Source organism: Xiphophorus hellerii, chromosome 14, assembly GCF_003331165.1.
Source record: "Xiphophorus hellerii strain 12219 chromosome 14, Xiphophorus_hellerii-4.1, whole genome shotgun sequence".
Lineage (NCBI taxonomy): Eukaryota > Metazoa > Chordata > Actinopteri > Cyprinodontiformes > Poeciliidae > Xiphophorus > Xiphophorus hellerii.
In genome coordinates, this window is record NC_045685.1 from 3,421,813 (window position 1) to 3,439,806 (window position 17,994).

Genomic DNA, 17,994 nt, shown 5'->3' on the forward strand with positions numbered 1-17,994 from the left:
TAGATTTTCAGATGACGATTTAGGACAGAAAAAAACTCATGAAAATAGAGTTACCTATTATTTTAATCTAGGCATACTAAAGTAATTTCACAGAATTTTAATTGAATTTTGTGACTTTGACAAGGCCACCTTGTCACAAAATCTTCATTTTGTGTATTTACCAACCCCGCCTGTGGTGGCGCAATCAGGGATGTGGTTTGTGAAACTTTTGCATTGTGAATCATCAAACCAAGGAGTGGAGATAATATTAGGTCAGTGATGATTTGACTTTTTTTATAAGAATGCGCCAATATAAAAATTTGGTCCACTATCGATATCTGATATTAACAATTCTGGTATTTATTTACTCAATATGTATTATATACATTACATATTTCCATAAAGTTTCAACACAGAAAAAAATATCACTCCATCAGCATTGCTTCTCTGCTTTATTTAAGCACCTCCATTATCACATGACCAAAACAAAAACCATATATGGTTGACCAACAAAACTGCCAGGAACACAAACAGTAGCAACACGAATTAAATGAATTCTGTGGTGTTGTTTTTTATCGGCCCAGTTTGACTTATCAAACAGATACCGATATGTTAAAAGAAATGACTAATATTGGCCAATATCAACGTTAACTCCTGGATATCATGCATCCCTACAGTGTTCTGTATAGAAGTGGTGGAGATGCAGTCGAAACAACTAGCACTGCTCACAGGGAAAGATATCATGACATGAAAGCAATGAGTCAGCTTAAAGAAGAAAGTGTTGCCTGACAGCGTGTTTGAGATAAACATTACTGGTTTTCTGGAGTATTTGATTTCGTGGATGTTCTGCTTTTCTAACATTTGTCCTCATTTTTCAAACGTCCTACAGAAGAAGACCGACTGAAATGCTATTAGGATGTAAAGGACAAACATTCCTCAGGACATAATTACGTTACGCTAGTTTTCCTTCCTGTCTGAACTTCCTCTCTGCTTCTGTTCCACTCTGTGTTGAACAGTAAAACTCTCAGACTGCAAATGCAAAGAAGGTGGAAATAAAAGTCTCAGACAGGTTACAAAACGGCCGGCAGTTTAAAACCCGTGCTTGTAGATGTGACGGCTCCTTGTAGATCCATTCTTGTGTTTACCAAATGCTCACCAAACGATATAGAAGTCACCCCATTCCTCTCTGTCTAAGCTGGTGCTGAACTGTTTTTTTGAATATAATTTCTTTTGAAAACTGAAACCCTGAAAGTAGAGCGATTAAAATATATAGTTCATAAAAAAAACTGCATTGAGAGGTTTTATTAAAACAGTTTTTAAATGAAAAATCCAATTTCTAATATACCATCTGTTTCAGTACCAAAATGGAAGAAAAATTTTAAAAGGCATTATAAATAACTGATGAGATTTTATACCTATGAGGTACATAATCTGAACAGCATTGTGGATCACAAACACACAAGTAAAATATGACACTCAACTAGCAATATACTGGTGTGCAAAACCCATTTGCAGTTTGCAAGAGTGCAAATGTGTCTGAGCACAAACACCAAATATTACACATTAGGTTTTCAGTCAATCTCCTCTCCGTCACGTATTAAAGTATAAATAACAGTCAGGCCACATTTTTAAGCATTTTAAGATGGCCACCAACGTTCAGGTTTTCAACACTGCCATTCAAAATGTCTTCACGTTTTTTTATGCTACAACCGTAAGTGTTTATTTTAATGGGATTTCTGATACCAAATGGTAGAAATCTGAAATCAGTGACAAGCATGTGTCCTCAGATATCTTGAGTCTGATTGGATGGATTGTCTGTGGATATTTATCTTTTTTAAATTCTCAATTGGATTTACATTTGGACTCCACTCGGCTCTTAGGTGGTTATAACAGTTTTCTACTAACAGTTATGTGGTGCAGGCCCCTTTTTCAGAACCTACTTCATCTGTGTTCTTATCGTTTCAAGTCGCACTGAAAACACGTCGTGAGAAGATTGTCAGTCACCGATTGGCCAAGAGGTGGAGTGTCAGGTTGCGTCACCATAGCAATGCCATTGACGGCCTCTTGCGGTCCTCAATGGCCAACAATGTTGCGATAAGATTAAAACACTGTTGCCGCTTTATGACAAGCCCACCCACACTGACAAGGCAGTTTGACCTGAACCGAGGCTAGCCAAGTGGAGCTGAGTTGAGTAGTTTCTCGGGGAAACGAACCGTTTCTAAATAGGTGGCTTCTAAAGACAGTTGTTTGCAACAGATTTCATATAGGGGTATGAGAGTAAAGGGGGGAAATTAGCAGTGAACTTCAGACTTTACAGTGGACTCCCACCCAGTCGCTGTTCCGTATGGGCGGGGTTCTCAGTGGATCATTGTATGTTGGGGCTTTTCCTTGGCTCTGATTGGCTGTACCCCAAAGAGTGTAGCTCAAACTCTGGAGATGTTAGCTTCTGCTGTAGTTCTAAGATTTGCTTTGTGCGTATCAAACCACATTGTGGTATATTTTATGTTTAAACAATTAAAATTAGCAGTTAAAGACATCTTTAGAGGGGCTTCCAAGTATTCATGAGTTTTAGGGGTTGTTAACCCCCTTACCCCCTACATCAGGGGTGTCAAACTCCAGTCCTCAGGGGCCGCTGTCCTGCAACTTTTAGATGTGCCTCTGCTGCACCACACCTGAATAGAATAATTAGGTCATTAGCAAGGCTCTGGAGAACTGATCTACACAAGGAGGAGGTAATTAAGCCATTTCATTAGTGTTTTGTACCTGTGGCACATCTAAAAACTGCAGGACACCGGCCCTTGAGGACTGGAGTTTGACACCTGTGCCCTACATAATGGAGACTTCCCTGTCTCCAGGGATCCACTGCTCCTTACTTCCTTCTACAATTACATGCTACTGTGTGCTGCTCTACCACATAAAATCCCTACAAAACACATTAAAGGTTGTGGGCTTAATGAGACAAAATGTGAAAAACTTAACAAACTGAATTACTTTTGCAACAAGCTGTATTTACTACTTCCCATGTATGAGACCACTTTTCAGATTTGGCCCTCCCGGCAGATCAGCATGAAAGCATTGGGTTTCTGTTTTAGAAACCGCCACTTTACTGCTTCGGTGTTTGTGTTTCATTATTGTTGGCAGATGTTTCCTGAATGTGGGAAGGGAAGCTTAAACAATCCCAAGAGATCAATTACTCAGCCTGGCTGCCAGTGTTGATGTGAGATAGCTGCTGGAATTTGGTTTATTTATACAGCACCCGCTGGCAACAGAAGTCACCTCGCCGTCCTTCTCATGGGGTTTAGATCTGAGGCGGACGTCAGGAGAGTTTACTGGACGGGGTCAATACTCAATTATCTTTTGTCAGTAGCCAGTGGATTTGATGTGTGTTGAGTCCTGCTCGGCTTGCAGCGATAAGATGGAGAGGAATTCGATGAAATAACTCAAAACCCTGCAGTCTCTCGCTGCGTCAAAACATCGGAGACGGAGCAGGTTTAACTGCTATAACGTACGCAGGGTCTTCGAAAAATATTTCTCACTCTGAACGTTTTGTGTCATTTTTATGAGCGGATCAACACAAAGTAGCGCATGACTGTAGTCTTTTTAAAAACTAAAATGTTGCAAGTTTGGCATGCATTTTTTCAGCCACCCTTTCGATTTATTAACACTGAATTCCAAGAAAAACAAATGACTTCATTAGTCACCTGCTTATTAGCCAGGGTACCCTGTGCATAATTAACAGGAAAATCACAATTTTTAAGAGGAATGCTTTTAAGAAAAGTACATAATGGAATTCCCCTGGGCAAGAGTCTTTCTAAATGTTCCAATCAACCTGGACATTATTGCCAACTGCGTGAAGCACAATTGGCATTTAATTCATCTGCTTATTCTTCAGACTTAAAGTACACTGAACTCAAATGAAACAACAACACTCTAACACAGTTCACTCTGGCTAACTAATAATTTTGTAACATCATCAAAATCATAATTTTGTACAACCATGACCATTTATAGACAAGCAGGTATCAAAGCAAGGAAGAATAAATATGTTTGTTCTAATTCATCACATTTTTATACAGTGGAATAATAAAGTTACTTGCAGGAGTTAGGAAACAGTAAAGTATATGTTAAAATGCATTAAAAGTAGAAACAGTCTTATCAGTAGTACAGTAGCTAACATTTACAGCCAATCAGGAGCAAGGACAATAAATGGCAGTGAATAGTGAACTACGAATAAGTGCGGTCCACCACAAATGTCAGTAGTATTATTGGAAGCAGTACTAGATGTGCTATTTTTTTTTATTATTATCTTACTCAGTACTGCCCTCAGAATGTGAATTAAATGGCATCTGTAGGGGATTTCACAAACAGAGTAAGCTTTTTTTTTTTTAGTTAGCTTTATGCTATTTTAATTTGGGAGCGGCTTTTACCTGGATTGCCTTCACTTTTATTGTGTTTACCATATTGACATTACACCTGAAGTCATAAACTTGAGTGTTGTTATTGTGGTTGACTTGTTGAGTGTTATGAGACCCTCGTTAATAACGCTGGTGGCCCAGTAAATCTGAAATGTTGATAACCAGTCAACAAGCTAACGTACTTATCATTAGCAGCTAGTAGCAGCCAAGTGAGAAGTCTAATCTTGTCGTCCCCTCTCTGTGCAATACCTCTGATGTAAAATGTATAAATTCAGATTTATTAAGAAGGTTTTTAAAAGGTTTTTGAAAGGTTGGGTAAAGTTAACTGACGCTGAACAACAAGGGAGAAAACAAAACCGATATACGAGCCAGTATAGAGAACTGCGACCCATAGAACGTGTCAGATTGTCATCACAATCTAATCTAATGGCGCAGCATCTTCAGATAACCCACAGCTATAACTGACCTACATTTAAAACAGCAGCGGAAAACCAACAGTACAGATCACCATGGAGACACCATCCCCACGTTAAACATGAGCCTCTTTTACCAAACTTTTTCGTCACAAACCGTCGGGAGCTGCTTCTGGATGTTTTGGTAAGAATTTCCAGAAACGAAGCAGGATGACAGGATGTGTGGTGAGGCTTTCACATCAGCACTAATAACATCTGCATCAGAAGTTTCCTCATACTATTCAGAGATTCGACTTACTGCAGGACAATGAGCACATCGAGCTAGCTGCCTAGTCAAAGTTCTGACAAAGCAAACTATTGTATGCACGCAATTTAGATAAAATTGCTTGGATTTTATAACTGAATAACTCCTTCTTGACCTTTACTCCGAGGAAGAATAAAATTAAGTAAATAAGAGAACTGAACCAGAAAAAAAAGAACTTTTGTCCTTCCTGGTGAACCAGTCTGCCTCAGTAAAACACAGGAAACACCCTGACAATGAGTCAACAGCTCACCGCACAACAACTGTGGGGCCAGTGGTGGAAACGTATGTGTGACTTTTAATTTGTAACCTTGCCCAGAAATAAACGCAGCTGTTGCTGTAGTAACGTAGTGTGAGGGCGCAGAGGGACGCTGCTGTTAAACAAGGCTCTGCTTAACACTTCCTACTGTGAACAGGTGAGCCGTCTTTGTGTGCAAGATACCCGCCGATCCAGTGAATGTTTTTCATTTTGGACAGAACAATGCGTCTCGCTGTGATAAACGCCCAGGTCCAGCTCTGCCTCGCAGAGGGCAGCAAAAAGAGCTGCAAAGGTGGCAGCAAACGCAAACTGAACTTATTCAGTTTAGTCTGTCTCGGATTTGTAAACATCTGTTTGGGTTTCTTTTGCTGCTCTCTTAGACCTTTGGTAAAAGTAACTTCTTGAGCTGCCGCCTCCAGCTGCCATTTGTCTGCTAACAAGGCCGGTTCAGGTGACACCATGTGACCTGAGACTGACCCTCGAATGATGAACGACGACTTGCATCTGGTGCTTCCGTGGAAGAATGGAGATCGGAGAGTAGAAACTGAAGAAAAACAGCTATAAAAAAAAAAAGTTCAGGAAAAAGAGAGACGTGATTTATTTTCAATTTGCTAGCCTTTTGACAGTGTTGAATGAGCATAATTCAAAGGTGATATTTAATTTTAAACTTCAGTTCTTTAAATTTACGACTCTTCACAAAAACAGGCACATGTGCTCCAACAGACAAAAATTCTTCAATTCCAATTGTAACTTTCCTTAAGATTTCATTTAAGATAAGAACCTAAATATGTAATTGTCCACAAGATGGCACAACTTTTTCCCAATTCATGGTGTGTAGGAAACTTTCTCTCCATGTCAAGAATTACTGACAGTGTCAAATGTCAGTGTGGAGTAATTATAGAAGTGTTTAACTGCCAGAGCCAGACAATAAATACAGCAGCATCTTAATAAAACCAGAAACTCTCTCGCTATAGCAAGATATAAAACTCATTCTAACAAGTTTTATTTGTTATTATAACAATTAAAAAATATTTTATTTATCCCAAAGGGATATTAAATGTTTTCATCATAACTCATATCATCTAAGTATCTTAGATAATGAAGTGGAAAGGAAAGATCTCCGGTAGCAGTCAGTCTTACATCAGATCTCAGGAGGCCTCTGACTGAACACTGTTGCTGTATGACAGGCTTGTGGTTGTTGTGGTAACAGATCAAAGTTTGGGCAGCAGAGACAACATTTCACAAAATATTTCACAAAAATTTGCTTAATTTCTCTTTTTAACAACAGTTAAACACTTCCATAAACTAGAAAAACTGTCGTTCCTAGCGAAACAGCCGTGAGAATGCATTTCTGCAGAATGATTGCTGCAGAAAATGCAAGAAACAGCAGAACATAGCATAAGAGGACAAAAGCAGAAGAAAGCTACAGTCATACATGGTGGAAATATCTTGCTAAAGAGCTAAATTTAGCCAAAGATATAGCGCAGATTAGCAGAAGCAGAAATTAGTGTAAAACCTGAAAGAGTTAAAAAAGTGGAAAAAGTAAAACATAGAAAAATGCATAAATTAGCAGAAGCAGAAATTAGTATATTTCAAAAAGTACAATAGTGAATTTTAGCAAAAGTCATAGCAGAAATCTTCATATATCAAAAGCTGAACATTTTGATATATGAATTAGCACAATTAGTTGAAGGTAGTAGAAGTAGTTGAATGTAGTAAAATGTACGGAACATTATATAATAATAATAATAATAATAATAATAATAATAATAATAATAATAATAATAATAATAAAGAAAAACAGAAACACTATCAGTGAGAATGCAGTAAGCATTCTCACTGATAATAGTGTGTAAAGAAAAATATATGTAAGGGAAATTATATATACCTATATATATTTTTATGAAAGACAATGGACTTCTGTTAACATGCTGGCTTTTATGGGCTTCAAATCCCAGACATACATACAAAATTTACAAACATTTCAGGCAGAATAATTTTTAAAAACTATCAGGATAAATTATATTTGAAGAGTTTTTGGGAAACAGACATTTTTTTTTTGTTCTTAGAGATATTAATTGTGACATCATCTAATTCTACATGCCTCATGCTCATGTTTTCTCTGCAGGTGTCACTGGACCAGTACCACACTGAGGAGGAGATCTACCAGATGTCTCTGCAGAGAGAACCACGCAAGTCAGCTGTAAGATACTTTTTGCTCATACCTTCCCTTTAGACCTGTCGTAATTCTTCATGCTACAGATAAAAGGGAGGCAGATGTTGACGTGAGCAACTGCATTCTTGCTGGCTGTCTCAGTTAGGACTAAAAATGTCCAAAGTGTGCTAAAACATATCTGCCTCAGCATGACACCACTACCACTGGAACTGTTGACCCAAGACAGAATGGATCTCTGCTTTCATGTTGCTCAGGCCAAATCTTGACCTTTCCATGTGAAGGACGCTCATCCCACCAGGCAAAATCGTTCCAACATGATATTGGAGTGCCTGTTTAATTTGAAGCCTTGGTTTCCAGTTCTTAGATGGGTAGATGCTCGTCATGCATCATTGCGCTGTTGATGTGTGCAACACTAAAATCACAAAGAACTAAGGGAATCCAATATTTAGCTTATATTTTAAGAACCACTCGCTCCTGTTCTACATGCTGAAATCACAGAACTCTCCACATCAAGGCCAAACAAGGAAACATGTTTGGTTTTTGACACCACAGTGAGCTGCTGCCACCATTTCCTGTGCAAACCTACTGAAAAACACAATAAGTTGGTTCAATCATGAGAAATCAAGATTGTGGAGTTTTGTGATGTTGTGCTCTATCACGACTAGGAATGCTTCTTTTGCCATATCATTTTATGTATTTATTGCTTTGTTATAAATCCCACACCAACACTCTCAAAGTGGTCGCAACTATCAACCAAATCACTCAGAAAGTAGGTTCTGCTGTCAGTTTCACTTACAGTTTCAAGCACCCAGCATGCTGAGCTGAGTGAGTATGATGCCTAGCATAGCATCATATTATTAAAATGAATAATAATAATAATAATAATAATATTGGGTTATTGCTGTAATATTTTCCAGCTCGATTGAGCATGACAGAGTGGCCCACATGTTCAATAACCATAAGACAGAATTTTTTGATAATGTCCAAAACATCTGGGGCAGTCTGACCTTAGCTGTTGATCAAACGGTGTATGCTGCAGTTTAAAACGGGTTATTAAGGCAATGAAAGGCTGATATTGTCTTATGGAGATCATCCATCCTAAGGCACGGAAGCAGAATGTTTTGAGGACATATATAGCAGAATATATAGTGCCTAAAACAGATGTGTTAACCTTTGCTTTGTTCTGTCAAAGCTGTCTTCTTTCTTCCTTAGTTTAACCTCAATCCCATGATCCTTTGTGCTTCTTTGCTGTGCAGCAGAACTCCAGCCCTGCCCCGGCACCTGAAACTAAGCCCACTATGATTGATGAGTGGGCCGTGTCAGTGAAACCCAATGCTGACCCGACGATCATTAAGAAACACATAGAGAAGATGGTGGAGGTGAGTTTCCTCTGGGGGCTCGGTCTAACTCCTGGGATCCGTCAGGGACCACAACGATACGGATGACTTATTATCAGGTCTTGTCCTTCACAGAAGGACGATTTAATGTTGGCCGGAGAGCTGAAGATGTGGAACAATGTTACATTCTGATATAGTTGTGAGGCTTTTAATTGAAGCAATTTTGGGCTCATTGAACCACAGGTTAAAATCCTCAGAGTAGATCATCATACCTACAGAGAAGCATGGCAGCAGTTCAGTGAAGCTCCGGGGCTGATTTACTTCCTTTGTCACCAGAAACCCAGAGATTAATTTAATTTTTCTACTTTACTGAAAATCTTTGGTGGGATTTAAAACATTTTTTACCAACTAAAGGAATCTGGTTCTGCAGTAGTGGCTGAAAGTGACATTTCATGTTTCATATAGTAGCTACACTGACATATTTAAATGATCCTTGTTCACTGCAAACCATCTGCTATCTTGCATGTTTGGATAATAAAGCTAATTAGCGAAGGGGTTCAAATAATTTAAGGCGCAGATGTACCAACTACTCATAGTTCTCCATGGAACTCTACTTAAAAAGAAGTTGAAGTTTCCCGTTGAGGGGAACTAAAGTGTTTTGTTTGCAGACTGTCATAACACGGAGGCATTTGCTGGTGGAATCTCATGTTGATTTTCTTTTGTTTTTGCAAGTTTTTACGTCCTAATTACCCACATTCACAGATGCGTCGCGGTGCTAAATTTGGTCCGCCGTTATTTTAAGTCTATCGCCAATTGCAATCTTTCACGTGCAAGCAGAAGAACTGTGGTTTCATGCAGAAGATGTTTTGGTTTCATTCCGTCGTCAGGCTATAAATAAATCCTGCAGGCCGGCTGATGTGACTGTAACAGCTTCCTGCTTTTACAGCTCCAGTCTGAACGCGGTTATTACGGCGTTTTCCCCTAACATTGTGGCCCGGTTGCTGCTGCCAGGGCTTTCTTCACTTGATGTGAAAAACACTGCAGTAAGAGCCCCTTTCAGTCGTCACCGAGTAATTAAAACAGCAAACCCAGGGAGCTAAAACTCGAATGAAAGATAAACTGCTGCACCACATAAACGCTAATATAACCTCTTTAGAACAGGTCTGGCAAAACTTTTAATATCACACAATTATATCTTATTATTAGAGTTGGAATGAGATCTTGTGGCAGGAAATCATGGCATATTGAAATGTCATGATATTTCTCCTCACTAACACATTGCTGTCCAGTTTCTGCCTGCGTGTCGCATTCTAGTCATGTTGCCTCTTCGCTTTCTAAAGTTGGTTCAACAAAGTTTTAGTAAGGATGTTTAGACTTGTACAGGGAAAGATATTTAAAGCTTTTCTCTTAAGGGTGCACTGATTGCAGTTTTCTGGCCGATCACTGATTACCGATCTATTAAAAATCCTGACCTGCCTATTCCGATTTTGGCCAATGTCAATTTGTTTTGTCTAGAATCTTGCTAAATGTAGCAAGAAAGTTGATGAGTTGCCTACAGTGAGATGACTATTGTTAACTGCAAACATATAGGCCTGATCTGGTGGGCCGTTCTGCTAGCCAAACCTGTCTCACAGCAGAGCAGAAGAAGATAACAGTTGATTTAAATACCTTTGCTGAGGCAGATATAATCGGTGATTAATATCGGCTTCACGTGTAAAAATCGTCCGATCACCGATTTCCCACAATTAGGGAAATTGGCACCTATAAATCGGCAGGCCGGTAAATCGGTGCATCCCTACGTTTTTCCTTTCACATCACAAAGACTTTACATTTTAACAGTCGTGTGTAGCTGAGCCTCCCACTTTCTTCAAATCAAACAAAATTGGTGTCAAATGTTTGTGCTGATTTGTGCAGCAAAAAATATCTGTTTGTGCCGCTATCCATTTAGAGATATTAATAAATGTTTGTAGAGGTCATGAAAGGTCAGTCACCCCCCAGATTCCTCCCCCACCCCCAATACACATCTTCTTCAAATCAAACGAAGTTGGTGCCCACAACATTTCCATTTGTGCTGCATCTGTTTCGAAGATATGACTGAAAATTATTGTGTTTAAATTTTGTAGATGGGGGGGGGGGCTGCTTGACCTTTCATGACCTCTGGAGACATTTATCATCTTTACAATGACATCGGCACAAATGAAAATTTTTGCTGCACAAACGTTTCACACTAATTTCATTTGATTTGAAGAAGGTAGAGGGGACTTCACTCAGGTAGCGCGTAGATTTTTAACATTTTCTATACGATGTAAAAGAATCAAATGAGCAACCTGGTCAGCAGCTGACATTGTTTGGTGGAACAAGATAACACTGTTATCATGAGTTCTGCATATAAAAGTGCAGGATTTACCCATGACTCTTATTTTGAAGTAAGAAAGGAAGTAGTTCTTAACTCCAGTTGTATTGGCATGAGACGACAGATTCATCCTTCTAAGGACGCGGTCCTAACCCTAACCCCACTCCTACCCTAACCCATCGACCGCAGAGACAAAAGGTGAGCGGCTCAGAAATACACACAGGTCTTGAGATTTATTCCTACCATTACCTCGGTCTATGTCCAGTCGCCTAGCAACCAACAAGCCAGGAACTAGATGGGGTGACAGGAAACTGCCATCGCTCAAAAAACCAGAATAATGTCATTCCACACTGATTAGAGGCAGCTTGAAACACAGTGAAAAATAACAAATTGAAGGCTTAATTTTCTGTAAAATATTGTTTGTATTTAGGTAATCTTATCTCTTGAACTATTATCTCTTCATAAACCTACTTTTTCATTTTAGTCACACAGTTTTTCTGTTTTTTCCTGCATCTGTTCAACAAATCTTATGCTATGCTCCATTTTATATATATATATATTTTTTTTTTACCTCCAGAGTGTCTTCAAGAACTTTGACACAGATGGCGACGGCCACATCTCCAGGGACGAGTTTGAAGCAATCAGGAACAATTTCCCTTACCTCAGCAAGTTTGGAGAGCTGGACAAGAACCAGTGAGTGTCCACCGGTTAACAACCGCGATAAAGTGAGCGGCGTTGACGTGTGCTTACAGCCTGCCTCGTCCTTTTGCCTTCGATCGCAGAGACGGGAAGATCAGCAGAGAGGAGATGATTGACTTCTTCTTGAAAGCCAGTTCTCTGCTGAACTGCAAGATGGGCTTCATCCACACCTTCACAGAGACCACCTACGTGAAGCCAACGTTCTGCGAGCACTGCGCTGGCTTTGTAAGAAACCACCAATAACTTACTCTTACTGATTATATCTCTTTTTGTCAGAGTGAATGATGTGAATCCTGACGGAAGTTTTTTCTGCTCTGCCGCGGTCCAGACGTTACACCGTTCACTCCTGTTTTAGGGGGGATGACAAAAACACTCGTGAAAATGTTTGGTCGTGATTTATCATTGACTTAAAAAAACCAAAACTGGCATTATTGGAGAAGTAAATCTTTTTAACCATTTTCTCAACTGCTCCACAAATATCAGTAAATCTGTTTAACACTCTTTTAAAATTTATTTTCAAAAACAGAACGAACACAACACAGACTTGCTGTAGTTAAATTCAAATTGATGTTTGAGAAGCTTAAAGGAAAAACAAACACACACACACACACACACACACAAAAGCCCCAAAAAACTGGGATGAAGAAAGAGAGAAAAATAAATGATAACATTTAATAATTAAATAAAAGAAATAACTAACTACATAAGTACATAAATGTAATATATCATTAGATATGAAAAATGTGGTGTCCTGCAGAAGCCAGTTTAAAATAGGAATGTTTTCTGAGAACAGTATTTGTGTTTGTGGCACTAGGAATGCTAAAAATTCTAAATAAAAAAATAACACACACACAATAAATAGTTTTTCATGATCATTTTTATCATTACCACAATAGTACCACAAAATATCTTGATAAAATTCTAAGTCCACATCAGCCACCTCTACTCGTTATGAGCTGTAACTGTTAAAACAGACGGCCCAACCTTCAACATGGAGAAAATAATATGGTGATTGAGTTCTGTTTATATTATAATAACATATATGTGAACAAATAGAAAAAAAAAATCAAACTGACATGAACAGCTATGTGAGCCAAAATCTCAGAGTATTTCAGTCTTTCCTTCTTAGAAATATTCTAACTGTTTCTATAACCAAATAAATCTTAATTAACACAGTAGAAACCGTGCTGTTAAAAAAAACCAACTCATGTCTTTGCTGAAGATGTTTTCATCCCAACATTTTGCTAAAAGTGTCAAAGCTGATGTTTAATCATTAGTGGACAAATCTTACAGAAAAAATCTTTTTCCTGCTTCATGAATTTTTCACGTCACTTTGAACACGATCATTTCTGATGAGTGCGTTTCGGCTCATCAGTACCGTCTGACTTTCTCTGTATGCAGCGTTTCTACTTAGGCTAGTAAAATCTGCAAAAGTTGTGGATTTAGTTTCAGTATTTTCTAGGATAATTATGGATAAATGAAAATAAGAGTACAGAAAAATATTTGAATTTCCAGATTTTGTTTCTAACTGCTTTAGGTCCTTTGTTATTTTCCAACGTTCTTCTTCGTTGTTCCTCTCTTTAGGATTTTTCTACCTTTCACATCTTTTCTTTTGACCTTGCTCTTTTCCCTCTGTGTGTTTCCTATCTCTCTTTTTCATTTCCCTCCTCTCCTTTCTTTCTTCCTTTTTCTACCTTTCGTTTTTCTTTCTCTTTCTTACTTCCTTCTTATATAAAAAAATATATTTTCATCACTTATGATGCATTTTCAACTGGAATTTTTTAAATTTAAAACTGAAAATCTTCTAACTATTGAAACCAATTTATCACCAACTTGACATAAAACTTCTGTAACTCCTGTCAGTGGATCTTTAAAATGATTTTTGTTTTATGTTTTGCTCCTTCAGGACGTATCGATCTTTGCTTTATTCGTCCATATTTTATTGTTGATCGCTTTCATCCCATCTGTTGATACCAGGTGTCATTTCTTTTCAGAGGTCAAAGGTCAGACACACTCACCATGTCATCTCATACCTAGTGGGGTGAGAGCAGGCAGGGGTGGGGTATTGGGGGGGGGGGGGGGGGGGGGGGGGGGGGGACTATTTGCACATCATTATTTGCCTCCACAGTCGTGATGGAGCGTCTCTCCCAGGCTTTTCCTCCATGTCAGGTCAGGCCAATGCCAATTACTATAAGCTCCAGTTGCATTCTGGGAAACATAGAAGAAAGGTAATTGGGTGAAATGATAACCCTCGTCTGTGGCGGTGTCACCTCTGTGGGGGTGTGCGTGTGTGTGTGTGTCCTTGACATTCCTCCCAAGGAGCAGTGTGTTGTTTAGTGAGTCAGGAAGAGCAGCCTGGCTTTAGTCGGCTCTGGATGTTTCTGGTTGGTCTCTTTGTGCTGCGTTCAGGCGGCAGAGTGCCCAGAAGATTATACGAACAGACTTTCATTAAAACTCCAACGCCGCTGCTGTACACACATTTATTCTCCAGGGAGGCTGACATTTTCCACTCATCCTGAGGGGAAATTCAGAATAGAGAGCATGGAGAGATAAGGACTCTGTGCTTTGAACATATCCGTGTGTGTGCGTGTGTGGCAGAGGTAGATACACCAGCCACATCCTCGTCTGCCTGCTTTGTACCTTCCTCTTGGCTCCTCTGTAAAAACAATATTTTCCCCTGCAGCCTGGTATTTTATTTTATTTTTTTTATTCCAGCACTTGTTTCAAATATGCTGCTCGAGTGGAGCCAGACCTCCAGTAAACACTGCAGCGTTCACACTCCCTCCCGCCCCCAGTGTTTCACACACAAACACACACGCACGCCCACCCCCGCGCACACGCACACACACTCGCAGATCGTCTGAATCTTGTGCCGCTCCGCCCGCAGCCTCCTTCGGTCCTAATTAATGGCTCGCAGATGAGTTTTACTAAACACACAGAGCGAGCAGACACGCAGCAGAATGTGTGTGTCGGCATCTCCAGAGGACGCTAAAGGCTCGGAGTGTGTCTGTAAGACAGACTGCATCTCAGAGTCTCTTTGAGCTCCTCACAATTTAGTTAGCATGAAATCTAAATGAGCCGGGCAGACTCGGTCCACACACACCGTTTAGTCATCAAAAAGGAATGTTCAGTTTGTGGAAAAGGAAACTTATTTCAGTCACTGGTTTCAACCACTAGCTAAAAAGTTTGTTGTACTAAACCTAAAGTGCTAGGCCAGCACGGAATTTAGTGGAAGCTAATGCTAAAGGGCTTTAATGCTAACTTTATTTGAAATTATCTGCCCTTCAAAAGCTTCAACCCTCAAGCACCAATTTCATTTTTACATTATATTTTACTCGTGAATCCCTTAGTTATTATATTTGTTTACATCTTCATCTCTATGGTTTTGTTTTATTTTGTTAACGTTTCTTGTTTGAAGTAAAGTTATTGGGAAAAGACAGAGAGAGAACGTGAGGAGAGGAAACGGAACTGTTTTCAAAATAAGAGCATAAATATGTCCAACTGCTCGACAAATTCAGAACAGTCGAAAACAAAAACTTCAACACAGGTGTCAAACTTTATTCAACTGATAGTTAGCAAAACAGACGAGTCAGTTAGAGCTTCAGAATGGATTGGGAAAATGTTGATTCAGGGACAGCTAAGTGTGCGAAGTGATGTCAAAGTAAGAGCAAAAGAGCTAAATGAGAAATTAGCTCTGCTATCTGCACGTTTGCAGGTTGGCAGAAGTGAAATTCAGAAAATTATTTTTAGCAATGTCGTTTTCAAACAGATCCTTATAAAAGAGGCTAACGTCATTACAAATACAAAATTACAAATAGCCAACAGCCTTTTCTCTCAAAGCCGACCTGAATGTATTTCAGCTCAACGAGACGTAGCAAACAGGAAAGAGAGACAAGTAAAGGACAATAGATTAGAAAATACAAATCAGACCATCTCCCTCAAAAAATTTGTAAACTCTGTTAGTATGTTTTGGATCTACAATGATTTACAGATCCTTCTCGCTAAAGTTCAGTGTCACATATCGGCCGACTGAGGCATTAAAGTTGCTGAAACGTCCCTTTAAACGACTCCTGCTGGATCATTGCGAGCTGCAATTGTCCTATTTATAGACTCTGCTGTTATGAGGTCAGCATCTTCCTCAACTATTCTTCTAACAGAGAAGGTTTTCTAACCACTGCAAAAAGTCGCCTTTCAAGTTCAAACACTGGGTAGATATGAATTCAAATAAAATGATCAGCCAACAAAGCAAGAAAATGAGGCTTGTCAAGACTTTCCTGAATAAGTTTAAAAAAATCTGACCTCAATAAACCTCCATATAGGCCTTTCACCATAACAAATTTTCTTTGACAAGATGTTGTCCCAGAAGTTATTGTGATAAACGATACAATTGTTGTCTGAGGACTTTTATCATCCACTTTTAGGTAGAAAAAGAGAAAAACAAGAAATCATGCAAGTGGAAATTATTGAGTTTGTTTTAATTTATCGTGCGATTAATTGTTTCATTGCTTTTTGCAGCAGCTCTGCTTGAAAGTCCCTTACAATGAGTGTACTTTAATTCAGTACAAGACCATTTTTACTTATTCAAATAAGATAAATGAGACTTATTTTCAGAATGTGTTGAAAAATGTTCTCGAGGAAAGCCTGCTTGACATCTCGCGCATTATGTTTATATATTTCTAGCAGATTAAGTGGGTGGATCAATTAGAGTTCTGATTAGCTTATTTCACAGAGAGATTTTTTTCATTAAATAGAATAAAATATATCTACATTATGGCAGAGCACAAGCTTCAGTCAGAGCTCTCTCTATTCCAGACCCTGTTCTCTCATTCATTAGGCTCAGACGCTCTGGCAAACACACTAATTATTGCAGGTTTATCTATGGAGGAGGGAAGTATTGAGAGCGTCCTCTTTTTTTGGGGATGTAATGACATGATCTGTCCTTAGAAAAAGAAAGGAAGAAAAAAAAAAGAAGCAGATAACGAGCCAAAGCAGCCCACTGCTGCTGGGGCCGTCTGTGTTAACGTGACCGCTGCAGGCCAAACCGGTGTAGCGCTGAAAGTGAAGCGTAGATGTTTCCAGGTCTGAACCCGCCAGCCCTGCTGTTGCCGCTTAGCTGCTCCAGGGGCGACGATGTGAACATGAAAGCAGCAGGTTTACACACGTTTTAATGTCTCCTTTTACAATTTCACACACAGGTTTTGTGAGGCTTCGATAAAATTGCTACCAATACAACATTTCAGTACTGCAGCATGCATCCATCCTGGTTCCAACACTTCATTTCCTTTTATCTTGCATATGGCTCCCTCTTCCAGAAACAATCTCCTTGAAAAGGCTAAACTTGTCCTGGTCATACCCAAATGCTAGCAGGTAATAAATCAGGGTTTTGCAACCTTTACAGACTGACTCAAAATAGTTTGTTTTCATCATGGCTACTGTAGGAAATTCCCGACATTTAGGAACAAACAGTCGTTTTTACTTTTGTTTTAAGGTTTAATACATTTTCTTCATTGCAACATTTAAATTTAAAGTAAAACGATAAAAAATATTGTCATTCTTTGCAGAAATGTATGTATATGTTGGACAAAAACGCTTAGGAAAAACTGGTAAGCTAAAGTCTTTATGAAATTTTTAGTATTTTTGGCCAAAGCCACTGAGTGCCACAGGCTGCAGATGTCAGCAATAGATAAATTAATTCTTAAGATTCATCTGCATCATAAATCTTTCGTCGCATGCAGACTTTTTTGGTCTGCATCATGTGAAAAATCAAGATAGTTTCCACATATTTTACAAGAAGACACATTGTTCTGGAGCTTTCTCAGCTGACAAAGGTCAACATTGTATCTTTAAGTTACAGTGAGCTCTTAGCAGGTCATCTGTCCTGTTTTGGGGACGCTGTAGCTGATAGGAAAACGAAAGAGGCTACAAGCAGAGCGGCGATGTAAGAAAACCGCTAAAGCTAGCAGTGGCTAAAGATCTTATTTTGTCAACGGCAACTTCTTGTTGGGTGGAAAAATAAATGAAAAGAGTTTAAAAAATGGTCAGCCTGAAAAAGAAAGAGCTGA

General features: G+C 39.1%; 1 protein-coding gene across 3 annotated transcripts in view; it reads left to right on the forward strand.

Moving 5' to 3' along the window:
• Positions 1-17,994, forward strand: part of LOC116732898 (RAS guanyl-releasing protein 2) — a 79,477-nt gene that overhangs the window by 28,219 nt on the left and 33,264 nt on the right. For 2 of the 3 annotated variants that reach the window (XM_032583481.1, XM_032583483.1), the window contains exons 10-13: positions 7,496-7,570; positions 8,800-8,922; positions 11,811-11,926; positions 12,016-12,157. In XM_032583481.1, the coding sequence (XP_032439372.1) occupies positions 7,496-7,570; positions 8,800-8,922; positions 11,811-11,926; positions 12,016-12,157 (456 nt within the window). The remainder of the gene's footprint in view (positions 1-7,495; positions 7,571-8,799; positions 8,923-11,810; positions 11,927-12,015; positions 12,158-17,994) is intronic. The other variant, XM_032583484.1, reaches the window with a different exon arrangement.